Here is a 16735-nt window from a genome sequence, read left to right as displayed (position 1 = left end):
TGTGTGTGTGTGTGTGTGTGTGTGTGCGTGTTGAAGGCCTCGACGGCCGAAAGCTTTATTTGTAATAGTTTTTTTCTTGTGCCAATCTGCAACTCAGCATCTCCATTGTATGGTGAGTAGTAACTTTCCTTTTAGTGATATTGTTACATTCTATCCTGGATTTTCCACTGTTTGACAGATTCCTTGAACTAAGAAGAGAAGCATAACAACAGTGAAAATCACAGATACACAAACCTAAAACAGAAAACTCATTAAATGTAAGAAAATTAGTGGACAAAAATCTCAATAAAAGAATCAAAAATAACCCAGAACACCTCTTTCGGATCAACGAAGACTTCATAAAAAAATAACACAAGGAATTTTTCTAATATTTTTAAACAAAAACATAACTGAATACAGCCTAGTGACTCTCCAATTCCAAGACAAAAATGGAAGTATTGTCTAAAAAAGGATAACAGCAAAATATTTAGAAATCCCCTCAATTGTGAAAAACATACAATAAACATGCTTTAGCACTTCGACAACAACCAACCCTAAACCATCAAGGAACTACAAACAATTATTATGGAATCTCAAGAACTACAATGCCTAGGGGGAAAACCACATCACAGCTGAACCTTGGGAAATATGTTACCAAAAATGTCACAGAGGCTCTCTCAACCATATTTGAAGAAATTCAGAAAATGAAAGAATCCTAGATACATGGAGGCCGGCACTGATCCTACCACTCCACAAGAAAGCATTCAAAACAGACCCCAATCTACAGAAAGATCTCAGTCCTAGATGTAACACCCAGGATATTCTCTAAAGTCTTACTGAAAAGAGCAGAACAACAAATAGATAATCAATTACGAGAATAACAAGCAGGTTTCTGGAGAGGAAGATCCCAGAACAAGCCAGAACCTCAAAAACCTAATAGGCTACCAAAATCAAGAAGAAAATATTATGTTATCACTTTCATTGGCTTCCACACAAAGCATACGACTCAACAGATTGGAAATCCAAAACATGTTTGCTAAAAGAACTAAACCTACACCAGAAACCTAATCACAGACCCCTTACAAATCCACAGTACAAAGTTAAATTCATGGGAGAAATCTCTGAACACTTCTGATATGAGAACTGGTGTATGGCAAGGAGATGAACCATTTCCACTGCTATTTATCAGTGGCCTAGAAAATAGAAGTGGAACAGTGGAATCCGAATAGGAGTAAAAAACAAAGGCATCAAAGTCAATTACCAAGCTTTTTCATATGATGTGGCCTCATCAGCCACGTCCTGGAAGAAGCCAAAGAACAGACACTAACTACAAAAATAAGCAGAAAAAATTAAGTCTCACAAGCTTCTTCAAAAAGGCCCCAATAATGATAAACATTAAAGCACATCAAAACTGATGTACCTTCACTTACAACATGCGCAATTTCAGAGATCGTGTGTCCATACAGTTCACAGGTGCACTTCAAGAGGCCACTGGTGAGACGCCAAAGAAGCAGTATTATTTAAGCAATTGCAAATAAGTGTTCAGCCTATTTTGTAACATGTATTACAGTTGTCCATTCAGTGCTACGCACAACTGCAACATCACTGAATCTTACATTGGCTATGTTTCATAAATTGTGTTTGTTCTTGCTATAACAAACTCTGCGATGTGTGAGGGTTGCGTTTCCTCCACGTGTCAGTGTTAAGTCACCATCGCACATCGAAGTGGAAGAAATATTCCAACATCTCATTGCCCAGCAGCATGCTACTGCAGAACAACAGCAGGCTCTCAGCACCATTCCCAAACAACTGGCATCTGCGTGTTCGCGACGGGTTACTCTCCTGTCAGTGCAACCATCGCCCTTTCCAGCATATGATGAATCGCCTGAAGATTGGGACTCATACATGACACGGTTTTGCTAACATTTCCAGGTTTTTCCTACATACGACTTTCTTTCTTTCCTGGCTTACGCCGCACATTTATCATCTGTTGTGCCAACTTGCATCTTTCCAGAACCGGCCAGCATGTCATTTGATGAAATGTGCTAGTTTCTCTCAACCTATTACTGTGACAGAACCGATGTCATTGCGACGCATGTACAACTTTACTGTTGTCAGAAATGCCCAAACCAGTTTTACACAGTCTGGGCTGCAGAATTACATGGATTCAGCCATCATTGTAAATTTGTTACTAGTAGCCATCACAAATGCTACGCTGATCACGCAGTGTGTGAAGTTACTATCTGTCTGCCCCCTTATAGGAAAGCACAATGAAAAAGCACTTCTCACTCAGTCAAGCCCTGTTCAGTCCACTGCAAGTGTTCCGGATGACAGGGAAGCCATAGCAGCAGTACAACTGACTCCATGTCAGCTGGGGCAGCATCGGTTATAGCCACAGCAACAACCGGCCACATCACAACGACAGCCGTATGCCTCCCTTCGGTCATGCCCATACTGCTTTGTCGAACATGAGAGTGCTGCATGCCATAAGCGTTGGTCATCTGTGACAAGTGCCAAAAGAAAGGCCACATTGCATTGGTGTGTAACTCCTCTTCAAACGTGGTGGACACAGTAGTACCGATGGACATAAACTGTATCTCTGACAATAAGCCTTCCTTGTCTCTGTAGTCAGCTAAACTTTCTCTCTGCTGTGAGGACGGGGCGTGAGTTGTGCTTGGGTATCTCAGTTGGTAGAGCACCTGCCCGCGAAAGGCAAAGGTCCCGAGTTCGAGTCTCGGTCCGGCACATAATTTTAATCTGCCAGGAAGTTTCACAATACTGTTGTTAAGACGGTAATTTAGCCCTCTGCATTGTACCTTGCTTTCGTGCATATCATGGCTCCAAGCATGAACATTACTGCTGAATCTAAATGTTAACTTACCGCTAAATCTAAATGTTAACTTCCAATTTATAAGGAGTGTTAAAACAAAATGTGTAACAATCAAACCAGTTGAAATTTGTATATGCTGGTTTGGAATATTGTAGTGAGACATCTAGGGATGTGAATGTGGTGCTGTCACATCCCTCTATAAAATTCAAAACTGAGCCCCCTCTGCAGGTATAACAACTATCATCGCCTTTTACGATGTTCAAAGTCAGATACTCCTCGAATTCCTCGAGCACAGACAAACCATTAGCAGTGACATACAATCTGAGACATTACATAGCCAATGTGCGTGTGTGTGTGTGTGTGTGTGTGTGTGTGTGTGTGTGTGTGTGTGGGCGCGCGTGCGCGCACGAAGTGGCAGCACCTTAAGCATCCACCCTACAGCCCAGACATGTCGCCCAGCAACTTCCATGTGCTTGGTCCACTAACAAATCATCTTGGTGGGGAGCACTTCAACTCTGATGACGAACTGAAGGACTGCTTCCTTTCAGAGACACAGGAATCTTACAAAGAGGGAATTGTTCGGCTCGTGAAACAGTGGGATATTGCGCTCATGCCAAATAAAACTTTAATTTAACCCACAGCACTGTTTCATACCTTTTCTTTTGAACAGAAACTATGAAGAAAGATACTTAATTTTCTGCACCATTGGCCTGTTTCGCTATACACAAACACATTTGAGATTTAATGACAGTGATCTGTAAAAATTCACAACTTAGTAATGTTAGCTTTATGATGTATCATTTCCATTCAGAATGTCTTACCAAACAGCATTTTTCATTAATTAAATATGTCAAATTTTGAAAAGCTGTGAAAAAAAATCATTGTATGAAGTGGCTACAAAGATCCCAATTCACAATTTCCAATGAGTTATGAAGGGAAGCACAACCATTGATAATGCTGAAATATTTTTAAAGAATAGATGTAGATATAAAATTATTATTTTGCAGTATATATTAGGTGTGAGTAAACAAAACTGTGACAAACCCCAGAAAAACCAAGCACTTTTAATGAATTATAAGTAGCAGCAATATACTTGAAGAGTTTTGCATAAAATAACACCTCTTACCTGTTCCAGTTGGGACATGGTCTGTGTAAACAATGACACAAATACATTGTCATAATTTGTAACAGTTACACCTGCAATCTCAGTAAGGCATTTTAAAGTCACATTCCGGAACAGTGGTACATTTAGGAACTGTAAAACAAAAACAAATGTAATAAGTAAATCAATTTAGCCAGAAGGGCAAAGTAAGGAAATCTTGAAGCAAAGTATGACAACATTCACTTCAATCAGGCATAATACAAACCTTAAAAATCAAAGTGGAGATCAGTTTCGTCTCAAAAATGTATCCTAATGGTATCCAATTAAGGAATCGCAATAACGTTTCTAAGGTAGCTCCCACCAATGGAGCATTCTGTGAGGTTTCCTGGAAGAAAAGAAAATGGCAACATAAAAAACTGATTAAAAATTTAAATAATGTAGAGACAAGTTGGTGGAGATGGGCGGACTGGGGAGGGGGCATACTTTCTTCTAGCACTAGCACAGTTGAAACCTCAATGCACAGTTCTGGATATGTTTCCACCCACAGTGACGGGTAAATAAATGTCGAGCAGCTCACCAACCACTGAGGGGCTTTCAATTTGAAGCCAATTTAGTGTATGATGTATCAGTTTCATTACTTATATGCCGTATTTACCCGAGTACAAGATGACCCTGAATATAAGAGGCTCCTTGAGAAAATTTTATTTTTAACACATTTGCCTAATCAAAATTACAAACAGTTCCATTGATATCAAGTATCTGCCTGAAGAAGGTACCATTATACCTATTCTAAACTTACCCCAGTTACTACCTACATTTTGATAATATTGGATTAGTGCATAAGTGCGTAGTGTTTCTCCATAAGTTTAACAAACACAACATATACTTATAACAGACAATTTAGTCATCAATAATATATTCTCCTTCACTATTTATAACAGTCAACCAATGTTGGGGTAGCTTTTTGATTCCACAATTGTAAAAATCACATGGATTTGAGGGGAAGAACTCATCAAGCCATGTTCAGAGAAAATTTTCTTCTGGAAAGGAAGTTCCTTGAAGGTTTTTCAAGAGAGAGCAGAAAAGGTGAAAATCTGACGACACAAGATCTGTTGAATAAGGTGCCTGTGGAATGACTTCCCAACCCAATTACTCCATAGCATTTTTCGTCAGTCTAGCAGAAAACAGGTGGGTGTTATTCCAATCTTCTTTATTGTTGTTCTCACATAATGTCCACAAGACATCTCAATTGTTGACAGTAAATGTCAGCAGTGATTGTTACACCTCAAGGAAGAAATTCGTTGCACACCACACCATCACTATTCCACCAGATGCATAAAATTATCTTCGTGGATGCACGAAGGTCTTTATATGAGGAATTACTTCTTATGTTGTCATGAAGACACCATTTCCTGATCACCAGTAACAACACAGAATGGGAATAGTCAGTGTTGTCCATGAGACAATTGATGACGAATAAGCAGAGCTGCAAAAATTGGCCACCCACAGTATTTTTGTGATTTTTGCTTAGAACATGCAGCACCCATACAAACAATTTTTGAACCTTCCACATTGCATGCAAATGTCGCGAGAAAGTGGAATGATCACAGTTCAACACGTCTGTCAGTTCTCGAGTACACTGACGTGGATCATTGTGGGTTAATGTTAAAACAACTCTCCTTAATGTGAGAAAACAATTTTCTGGCTGCGCTCTGTTCAATGGTATTATCCCCATACACGGCGCAAATGTTTCTGGCTGCCTTTTCTGCTATCACCCCTCTACTGAATTTAAACGGAAGAATGTGTCGAAAATGTTCAGATTTCTCCACTTTGCGCTCCATTTCCTAGTGCCCATAGCTCCACTCACTATCTTCAAATGACAATATGTAAATTTTAATAGCAACAGTGAACTACAAATAAAAAATGGCAGTCAATAAATAAATCCATAGCAACCAAGACACCAACATGCAAAACGAAAACACTACTAGCCTGAGCACCAACCTAATAGAAATAAACAAAAAGAAATTGTTTACATTAATTATTATCTTCACTTCTCTTTGGTCTATTATCTAAGCCACTCTCTGTAGTGTACTATTTCTAATCATCGTCGTCATCATCATCATCATCATCATCATCATCATCATCATCGGGGATGACAATTTCGTCCAACCAATGAGAGGTGAGGAAAGAGGCAATGTATTTCTATATATGAGCAGCAAAGAAATTTATAAGCTTTGTCGTCACAAATATTTGGCTGTTTCTTCTGAATATTGTGTAATTTTCAAGGCTGACACCCCCTTTTGACCCATCATACCACATGTCAAGCACTGACAAAATTGCTGCTTGAAAAACTTAAGTATACTAGTGGTCCCTACCTAGACTTTTCTCCTGCAGAAATGCATACCAGTGTCGAGTATTTGTGCAATGTTGAAGTTACTTCAATTCCAACATAACTGGAACTGCAGCAAACTCGAAAAGATTGAGTTCCAATCTATTTTTCATCATTACTACGTAAAATAGTAATGTTTTTCTTTTTGCTAAAGTGTAATAAATCAATGTTTAAAAGTTTTATTACTGTTGTGATAACTTTCTCTATGCGCTCGCTCACCTCAAATTAAATACAAGAAGTAAAAAGAAATCCTTGTGAAAGAATGTATTAAATACATTAAATAATAGTCCATTAAAGCAAATTGTAGTCAAATTAGACATTGCCTGTGACTGCACTAGTGGCAGAAGTATGAATGTTAGTCTCAGCTATTTTGTGATGCTGTGCAACCGTTCTGAATTCTTCAAAATAAATCTGCATGTGTCTTCAATTGCCAATTTTTTACCACAACATTACTCTATTACACAACATAAATATGACAGCAACAGCAGGTTAATCTACGAATGTACAACTGACAACCCTGTATTTTTTGCATACAAATTTGAGAAAAGAATCTTCTTGTAATCAGGTAGTTTCTCATTAGGCCTCACAATGCTCAATGGCTCCATTCCAGACTTCAAAACATCCAAGAAAAATCTGATACAGTTACCAGGAATCATAACCAAGAATACTCTACGTCAGTAGCCAGCAAACCGCATGCACTTTGCCACTGGAGTATGATCCCCTATGTTACTGCCTGGCTGCGAATGAGTCAGGAATTTGTCCATGCCTGCCCACCTGTGCCACTCACTGCACATGCCCAACTGGTTGTCCCCGAAGAGGTACACAAGCTGGAACAGCCTACACCACAGGGACGGCCACAGTGTCAACTGACGTCCAATAATTTCAAAATCATGAAAATTACTTAACCATGTGAAAGTGAAACAAATCAGACTGAAGTCAGGTATGGGATATTACTATTATTACATGCAACATGAATAACATCGCTTGTAGAAACATTTTGATAGAATAGTTAAGTGCTACATACAGGTAGTGATTAAATCAACAGTTCGCATGAATTTTTAATTCAAACAAGATTTCTTCTTTAATTCCTTGCAGCAAAGAAAGACACCAAACACACAAAAACATTATTTTCACAAATTTGTAGATTTAATGTCAGATTTTTATCACAAATGGCAATTAAATGCAATAATGCACACATTTTATAATGAATGACAAGAATTTAAGCACTTCATTTGCAATTTAAGTACTTCATTTGCCTCTCTAACAATTACTATACTTTATACATGTTTAAAAACCTAATGTTTATTATGTCACACTAAGTATTTAAATAAGTTTCAGTTTATTTACATTTTGGTTTTTGAATAGCCTTATTGATATAATAGGCAACAAGACAGTTGTTTACTTCATTACTGAGGGAGGGAGAGGGGAGGGGGGGGGCGAAAGAAAAGAAAAAAGGAAGAAACCACACTTCACACACTTAGGTCTTGAGAATTTTACGTTGTTGTTTGTGGGGTGCAAGAACTGGTCAACGATCAGTTCTGCCCTCTCTCACATCTGTTGGAGGACTATGTGAAACCTGGTTTTTCCTTTAGTCTTGGGAGTATTGCTGTGGTACTGCCTTGTCAGCATCTAAATATCCGTCTAAATGCTCAATTTTACATAAATTTTCAGCTGGGAGCCGGCCGGGGTGGCCGAGAGGTTCTAGGCGCTACAGTCTGGAACCACGCGACCGCTACGGTCGCAGGTTCGAATCCTGTCTCGGACATGGATGTGTGTGATGTCCTTAGGTTAGTTAGTTTTAAGTAGCTCTAAGTTCTAGGGGACTGGTGACCTCAGAAGTTAAGTCCCATAGTGCTCAGAGCCACTTTAACCATTTTCAGCTGGGTCACCCACTACATTCCTTGAGTTTCATAGTCCTCCTCCTTGACTACTGACAAATCCATAGCTCTCCTGGACAGTAAGCACGAATTAATGACTGTGCAAATAATACAATAAATACATATACCATTTCCTTGACTACATTTCTGCTTTATCTCACCCTCTTAGGCTGCCCATTATATCAAGACCTCACATATTCATGTCATAAATCCTTATCACTCTGATATTGCTTTGTTTTCCTGCTGCAACAAGAAATTTCTGTAACAGGATAAGTATCAGAAAAGGTGGACAAAACGCTGACAATTTTGTTAACTTCCCAGTCAAGTACTGAAGCTCGCAGCCATCAATATTAGCAACCTAAGCTTCGCTGTATCTGCTGTGCCGTCCCTTCCGTTCCTCCACACTTTGAAGGTCACAGATCAAGACTGTTGCAAAACACTGTTCTAAGAGACTGGACACTTTTCAATTCCATGTATACCATCAGCAGCAGTGGTATATAATAATTATCATGATACAGTTTGTGGCATACATTCTGAGGAATAGCACTAGTAAGTGTCATGACAAGATTCCTAGTTGCTCATAAGCCTGACTTACTGCTGTTACACATGAATTCATAATTTTCTTGTCCTGTACATATTTTAAAATTGTAACCATATCCAGACATGCTATATAACAAAATCAGTACTAAGCTATATCAGTAAGGCTTGTTTGGCATACATTGCTTTAAATGATGTACTTTGGTTAGACATGTTGGCTCATCTTCAGAAGCAAACTCTTGTGTCAGTGTAGGAAATTTATGTAACTCCTCAGGTGTTAGCTCTCTTCTCTGAATGCAGTCAGTATCAAATAACTTTATGAACTCAAATAAGTGTATGAACTGTCCAATTATTTCAAAATAATTGTAGGACACTGTCTTGAAGAAGTATAATGCACAGCACTAGATTCCAGCGCTATCTTACATTTATCTGTTTTAATGAAGGTTACTAGTTAGGTCAAGATTGTTTTTAAATTTGACAAAATAAAAGAAATCATGGACACCAGATTTTATTTTTAAATAAGTATTTTATGAGGCTTTAAAAGAGAAATAAAATTTAACAATTATTTGCATTAATGAGTCTAATCAGGAACATACTGTAGGTTGCTCAGTAACTCACCTGACATTCTCTTTAAGGTTAGGCCTCCAAATGAATTTACAGTTCTCGATGCAGAGCACTATGCAATCCTAAGGGCACTGGAGAAGATAAGGTGCAATCGACAGAATAACTTTCTCATCCACTATGATTCCCTAAGTGCTCGACAGACCATTCCAGAAAGAGTATCCAGCAACAATAAAGTGGTAAAAAATACAGAAGATTCACTTTACATACTAAAAAGCCAAGGGCAAGAAGTCTCAATCTGCTCGGTGCTGGGCCATGAGGGAATACTGGAAAATGAATGAGCTGACACGATAGCAAGGGACTCGTGGAACGAAAGTAATATACTGCCCCTTGCTGTCCCCTTAAATGCATTATGTTATGGTCGTGAAGGAGAGTTGTGTGTTGGTAGGGGAATTTGCGGCTGTGAATACAAATTCGAGAACAGGACACCGTCCTCTGATGTATAGGCATTTCCTCCAGCAGGTGAACCCACCACTGTGCACTGCTTGTGGCAACCAGTGTCAGTTCCGCGAAGAGTGCAGAAATTTTTCTCGATTATGATTTGTCCATCATCTTAACTAACAATGAGACAAGCATGAAAACAGTTTTACAATTTTGTGTTTTGTCAGGTCATCTGCCCAAGTTATTGGGTTTCAACATGTTTCATGAGTGGCTGGTTAATCCTCTCTCTCTTTTTTTTTTTTTTTTTTTTTTAGTAAGTGATCAAACCTTAATCCCATTTTTAGTGAGTGATCAAACCAACTACAATTATTTGAATCACTCTCACAATTTTGACTCTGGTCCATTTCTCCTTCAAAATACCACATTTACCCAACAATAAGGCAGTCTTGCATAGCCTATAAGATGACCCCCAATTCTTGAATAGGCTCCTTGAAAAGTTTTTATTTTTAACATATTCTGGACAACTATGTCTACAAACTAAATCAAACAATGCAAACAATATTATAAGAAGGAAAGTTGCCACTCACCATGTAGCGGAGATGCTGAATTGCAGGTAGGCACAATAAAGAGATTTCCATGCTTAAAGCTTTCAGCCAATGGCCTTTGTTAACAACAGACGCACATATGCACACACAAACTCGTGCAAACGCGACTCATACACACGACTGCAGTCTCAGGCAACTGAAACCACACTGCAAGCAGCAGCACCAGTGCATGATGCGAGTGGCGACTGGGTGGGGGAAAGGAGGAGGCTGGGGCGGGGAGGGGGAGGAATAGTATGGTGGAGATGGCGGACAGTGAAGTGCTGCAGGTTTGGTGGCGGGCAGGGGAGAGGTGGGGAGGGGAAGTAATGGAAAAGGAGAGAAAAGGAGAGAAATAGAAAGAAATAAAAAAATAAATAAATAAAAAGAAGACTGGGTTTGGTGGTGGAATAACGGCTGTGTAGTGCTGGCATGGGAGCAGGAAAGAGGCTGGATGGGTGACGACAGCGACTAACGAAGGTTGAGGCCACGAGGGTTACAGGAACATAGGACGTATTGCAGGGAAAGTTCCCACCTGTGCAATTCAGGAAAGCTGATGTTGGTGAGAAGAATCCATATTGCACAGGCTGTGAAGCAGTCATTGAAATGGAGGCTATCATGTTTAGCAGCATGTTCACCAACAGGGTGGTCCACTTGTTTCCTGGCCACAGTTTGTCGGTGGCCATTCATGCAGTTCTTGTTGGTTGTCATGCCTACATAGAATGCAGCACAGTGGTTGCAGTTTAACTTTTAGACCACATGACTGGTTTCACAGGTAGCCCTGCCTTTGATGGGGTAGGTGATGTTAGTGACTGGACTTAAGTAGGTGGTGGTGGGAGGATGCATGGACAGGTCTTGAATCTGAATCTATTACAGAGGTATGAGCCATGAGTTAAAGGGTTGGGAGCAGGGATTGTGTAAGGATGGACGAGAATATTGTGTAGGTTTGGTGGATGGTGGAATACCACTGTGGGAGAGGTGGGAAGATAGTGGGCAAGACATCTCTCATTTCAGGGCAAGACGAGAGGTAATCGAAACCCTGGCAGAGAATGTAATTCAGTTGCTGCAGTCCTGTGTGGTACAGAGTTAAGAGGGGAATGCTCCTCTGTTGCTGAACAGTGGGGCTTTGGGAGGTGGTGGGAGACTAGGAAGATATAGCACAGGATATTTATTTTCATACAAGGTTGGGAGGATAATTACGGTCAGTGAAGGCTACTGTTTTACTGATACGAAGTATCCTAACATGTGCCTAAATTAGCAAACTCACTATTCCAAACAGCTGTAGTGTTTTCTTAGGTAGATTATATGACAGCGATACACAAGTAGCCTTTTGTTAAAGTTGCAGGAAGTCACTGAGCTAGTTATTTTATTCTGTGATGTGTTCAATTTCTCAAGCAATCAGGAAGCCTTAATTTCATTTCTCTCACACATACTGAACGACCTGCTGCTCCAATTCATGAAACTTTCCCTGATTTGGTAATCTATAACTTGTCCAAACATGTGGTTCCTGAAGAGGGGCAGCAGCCTTTTCAGTAGTTGCAGGGGCAACAGTCTGGATGATTGACCGATCTGGCCTTGTAACATTAACCAAAACGGCCTTGCTGTGCTGGTACTGCGAACGGCTGAAAGCAAGGGGAAACTACAGCCGTAATTTTTCCCGAGGACATGCAGCTTTACTGTATGATTAAATGATGATGGCGTCCTCTTGGGTAAAATATTCCGGAGGTAAAATAGTCCCCCATTCGGATCTCCGGGCGGGGACTACTCAAGAGGATGTCATTATCAGGAGAAAGAAAACTGGCGTTCTATGGATCGGAGCGTGGAATGTCAGATCCCTTAATCGGGCAGGTAGGTTAGAAAATTTAAAAAGGGAAATGGATAGGTTAAAGTTAGATATAGTGGGAATTAGTGAAGTTCGGTGGCAGGAGGAACAAGACTTTTGGTCAGGTGATTACAGGGTTATAAATACAAAATCAAATAGGGGTAATGCAGGAGTAGGTTTAATAATGAATAAAAAAATAGGAGTGCGGGTTAGCTACTACAAACAGCATAGTGAACGCATTATTGTGGCTAAGATAGACACAAAGCCCATGCCTACTACAGTAGTACAAGTTTATATGCCAACTAGCTCTGCAGATGATGAAGAAATTGATGAAATGTATGACGAGATAAAAGAAATTATTCAGGTAGTGAAGGGAGATGAAAATTTAATAGTCATGGGTAACTGGAATTCGTCAGTAGGAAAAGGGAGAGAAGGAAACATAGTAGGTGAATATGGATTGGGGGGAAGAAATGAAAGAGGAAGCCGCCTTGTTGAATTTTGCACAGAGCATAACTTAATCATAGCTAACACTTCGTTCAAGAATCATAAAAGAAGGTTGTATACCTGGAAGATACTAAAAGGTATCAGATAGATTATATAATGGTAAGACAGAGATTTAGGAACCAGGTTTTAAATTGTAAGACATTTCCAGGGGCAGATGTGGATTCTGACCACAATCTATTGGTTATGAACTGCAGATTGAAACTGAAGAAACTGCAAAAAGGTGGGAATTTAAGGAGATGGGACCTGAATAAACTGAAAGAACCAGAGGTTGTAGAGAGTTTCAGGGAGAGCATAAGGGAACAATTGACAGGAATGGGGGAAAGAAATACAGTAGAAGAAGAATGGGTTGCTCTGAGGGATGAAGTAGTGAAGGCAGCAGACGATCAAGTAGGTAAAAAGACGAGGGCTAATAGAAATCCTTGGGTAACAGAAGAAATATTGAATTTAATTGATGAAAGGAGAAAATATAAAAATACAGTAAATGAAGTAGGCAAAAAGGAATACAAACGTCTCAAAAATGATATCGACAGGAAGTGCAAAATGGCTAAGCAGGGATGGCTAGAGGACAAATGTAAGGATGTAGAGGCTTGTCTCACTAGGGGTAAGATAGATACTGCCTACAGGAAAATTAGAGAGACCTTTGGAGAGAAGAGAACCACTTGTATGAATATCAAGAGCTCAGATGGCAACCCAGTTCTAAGCAAAGAAGGGAAGGCAGAAAGGTGGAAGGAGTATATAGAGGGTTTATACAAGGGTGATGTACTTGAGGACAATATTATGGAAATGGAAGAGGATGTAGATGAAGATGAAATGGGAGATAAGATACTGCGTGAAGAGTTTGACAGAGCACTAAAAGACCTGAGTCGAAACAAGGCCCCGGGAGTAGATAACATTTCATTAGAACTACTGATGGCCTTGGGAGAGCCAGTCATGACAAAACTCTACCATCTGGTGAGCAAGATGTATGAGACAGGTGAAATACCCACAGACTTCAAGAAGAATATAACAATTCCAATCCCAAAGAAAGTAGGTGTTGACAGATGTGAAAATTACCGAACTATCAGTTTAATAAGTCACAGCTGCAAAATACTAACGCAAATTCTTTACAGACGAATGGAAAAACTGGTAGAAGCGGATCTCGGGGAAGATCAGTTTGGATTCCGTAGAAATGTTGGAACACGTGAGGCAATACTAACCTTACGACTTATCTTAGAAGAAAGATAAAGAAAAGGCAAACCTACGTTTCTAGCATTTGTAGACTTAGAGAAAGCTTTTGACAACGTTAACTGGAATACTCTCTTTCAAATTCTGAAGGTGGCAGGGGTAAAATACAGGGAGCGAAAGGCTATTTACAATTTGTACAGAAACCAGATGGCAGTGATAAGAGTCGAAGGGCATGAAAGGGAAGCAGTGGTTGGGGAAGGAGTGAGACAGGGTTGTAGCCTCTCCCCGATGTTATTCAATCTGTATATTGAGCAAGCAGTAAAGGAAACAAAAGAAAAATTCGGAGTAGGTATTAAAATTCATTGAGAAGAAGTAAAAACTTTGAGGTTCGCCGATGACATTGTAATTCTGTCAGAAACAGCAAAGGACTTGGAAGAGCAGTTGAACGGAATGGACAGTGTCTTGAAAGGAGGATATAAGATGAACATCAACAAAAGCAAAACAAGGATAATGGAATGTAGTCGAATTAAATCGGGTGATGCTGAGGGGATTAGATTAGGAAATGAGGCACTTAAAGTAGTAAAGGAGTTTTGCTATTTAGGGAGTAAAATAACTGACGATGGTCGAAGTAGAGAGGATATAAAATGTAGATTGGCAATGGCAAGGAAATCGTTTCTGAAGAAAAGAAATTTGTTAGCATCGAGTATAGATTTAAGTGTCAGGAAGTCGTTTCTGAAAGTATTTGTATAGAGTGTAGCCATGTATGGAAGTGAAACATGGACGATAACCAGTTTGGACAAGAAGAGAATAGAAGCTTTCGAAATGTGGTGCTACAGAAGAATGCTGAAGATAAGGTGGGTAGATCACGTAACTAATGAGGAGGTATTGAATAGGATTGGGGAGAAGAGAAGTTTGTGGCACAACTTGACTAGAAGAAGGGATCGGTTGGTAGGAGGCATCAAGGATCACGAATTTAGCATTGGAGGACAGCGTGGAGGGTAAAAATCGTAGAGGGAGACCAAGAGATCAATACACTAAGCAGATTCAGAAGGATGTAGGTTGCAATAGGTACTGGGAGATGAAGAAGCTTGCACAGGATAGAGTAGCATGGAGAGCTGCATCAAACCAGTCTCAGGACTGAAGACCACCACCACAACAACAACAACAACAACAACTTGTCCATGTAGAACTGGCCACATACAATTTATTCTTCATCTAACACTATCTGTAATCATTACCTCCTGCAATGATAAAATTTTCTTCCCACTACACAACTATTCGTGGCCTCTGCATCACGAATAACATTAATGTGAAATTAGTTTTGTATTGCATGCATGAACTAACTGTGAACTGCGTACTTTTAGTTTCTCAACTCTCACAACTGTGATGAGCATTCATAATCAATCACTAGAATTTACTTTTCTTATAGTATTAAGTAAGCTGAATAACAACAATATGTTAGCCTCTCAACTCCTTAATGCTGAATCAGCGCAATTCAGACCACTTCAAGCTAACACTGCCCTCATTATTTGTTACCAACATCGAAAATCAACAGTACTGTTGAGCAGTAACTGCTTTAGCATTGTTGTTGAAGCTTTTATTTCATTCATCACACTGTGTGTGGATGTTTGTGTAAACATACTGTCAGACTTAATTTGTCTCATACAGAAATGTATACTATTGCAAAGAATTTTTCCATCTGTTATGTCCATTACTAAATTTAGATTCAGGCAAATATGGTAAAGGCAAAGGTGGAAACATTTAAGAAACAAGAGGTACATAGGATTCATTCCTATGGTTGACAAGCATAATGAAATTTGTTGCCAACTCATCACTACCCTCCCCATGCTTGGCTGTGCTGGTGGTGATGCACCCCATACCACCCTTCTGAAATCATCAAATTAAATCTATGTGTGACTTTAAATACCAAAGCTTCATCTGCTAATGTAAGACAACCTCTATATTACACTCGCACACAATGTAAAAATTATTACCTCTATAATCAATACTTTATATACAAATATAACAACAAAAACAATGAATTATTGATGAAATTATTTAATTGGATTGATAAATTTATACACAAATGTAATACAACAATGTATTTTTTTAATTACTAATTTAGGAAATAAACCTTGCCTTATACATGGCTAAATATGGTATACTATTAATCTGAGAGAGACTTTTTATGAAAAGCATTCTTAGCATCCATATATAGAATTGCTACCCAACCTTTACTTATTACCAGCCAGTGAGCATATGTACCAGGGAATTACTTTCAGCACTTCCTTCAGCCAATTCTTGTTTTCACTGTTTTGTCACTACTATAACATACTCTTATTCAAGCATATGGAAAGGTCATGAATGTGCGTGTAAACACACACACTCCCATTCATGGCTTTTATCGTGCATTTTAATTTACTGATGAGCAACTGCAGAAAGATGTTGGTTGTAGTAGTTATTCAACAGATGATGAGACTTGCCCATGACCACCACCACCGACAACAACAACAACAACAACAACAACAACAACTGTTCTCTCTGTTGTCACTGCAAACAGCCTTCCAAACATCTACTGTATGTATGTGCAGTAGCCACTGTCCCATTGATGTAGCTCTCCATAGTAATATATCCAGTGAAAGCCTGTTTGAATAACACCTGCAACCAACATTCATTTGAAACTGCTTACTTTATTCATTCTTTGGTCTCCCTCTACATTTCAATCTTTGTCCATAATACGCATATCAATTTTTCATGATGCATTTGTGCATACTCCACATAAACAAAAACAAAATACAGCAGTACACCTACAGGACTAACAAGCATAGCAGTAGCTGCAGGTGCTAGAAGTGACCAACATGCAATTTTTCCAAATGGGTACAATAATGTAAATCTCAACATAACAATAACTAACGTTATTAACCTTTCTGCCCAACTCCTTCCCAAAA

The 16735-nt window shown here is 39.3% G+C and overlaps 1 protein-coding gene across 2 annotated transcripts in view; it reads right to left on the bottom strand.

Moving 5' to 3' along the window:
- Positions 1-16735, bottom strand: part of LOC126416063 (exportin-1) — a 139606-nt gene that overhangs the window by 82000 nt on the left and 40871 nt on the right. For both annotated transcript variants that reach the window (XM_050083539.1, XM_050083540.1), the window contains exons 6-7: positions 4177-4296; positions 3936-4064 (exon numbers count right to left, since the gene is read on the bottom strand). In XM_050083539.1, coding sequence (XP_049939496.1) covers positions 3936-4064; positions 4177-4296 — 249 coding nt within the window. The remainder of the gene's footprint in view (positions 1-3935; positions 4065-4176; positions 4297-16735) is intronic.

This window comes from Schistocerca serialis, chromosome 8 (genome assembly GCF_023864345.2).
Source record: "Schistocerca serialis cubense isolate TAMUIC-IGC-003099 chromosome 8, iqSchSeri2.2, whole genome shotgun sequence".
In the NCBI taxonomy this organism is placed as follows: Eukaryota; Metazoa; Arthropoda; class Insecta; order Orthoptera; family Acrididae; genus Schistocerca; species Schistocerca serialis.
This window is presented reverse-complemented; position numbering and strand designations above follow the sequence as displayed.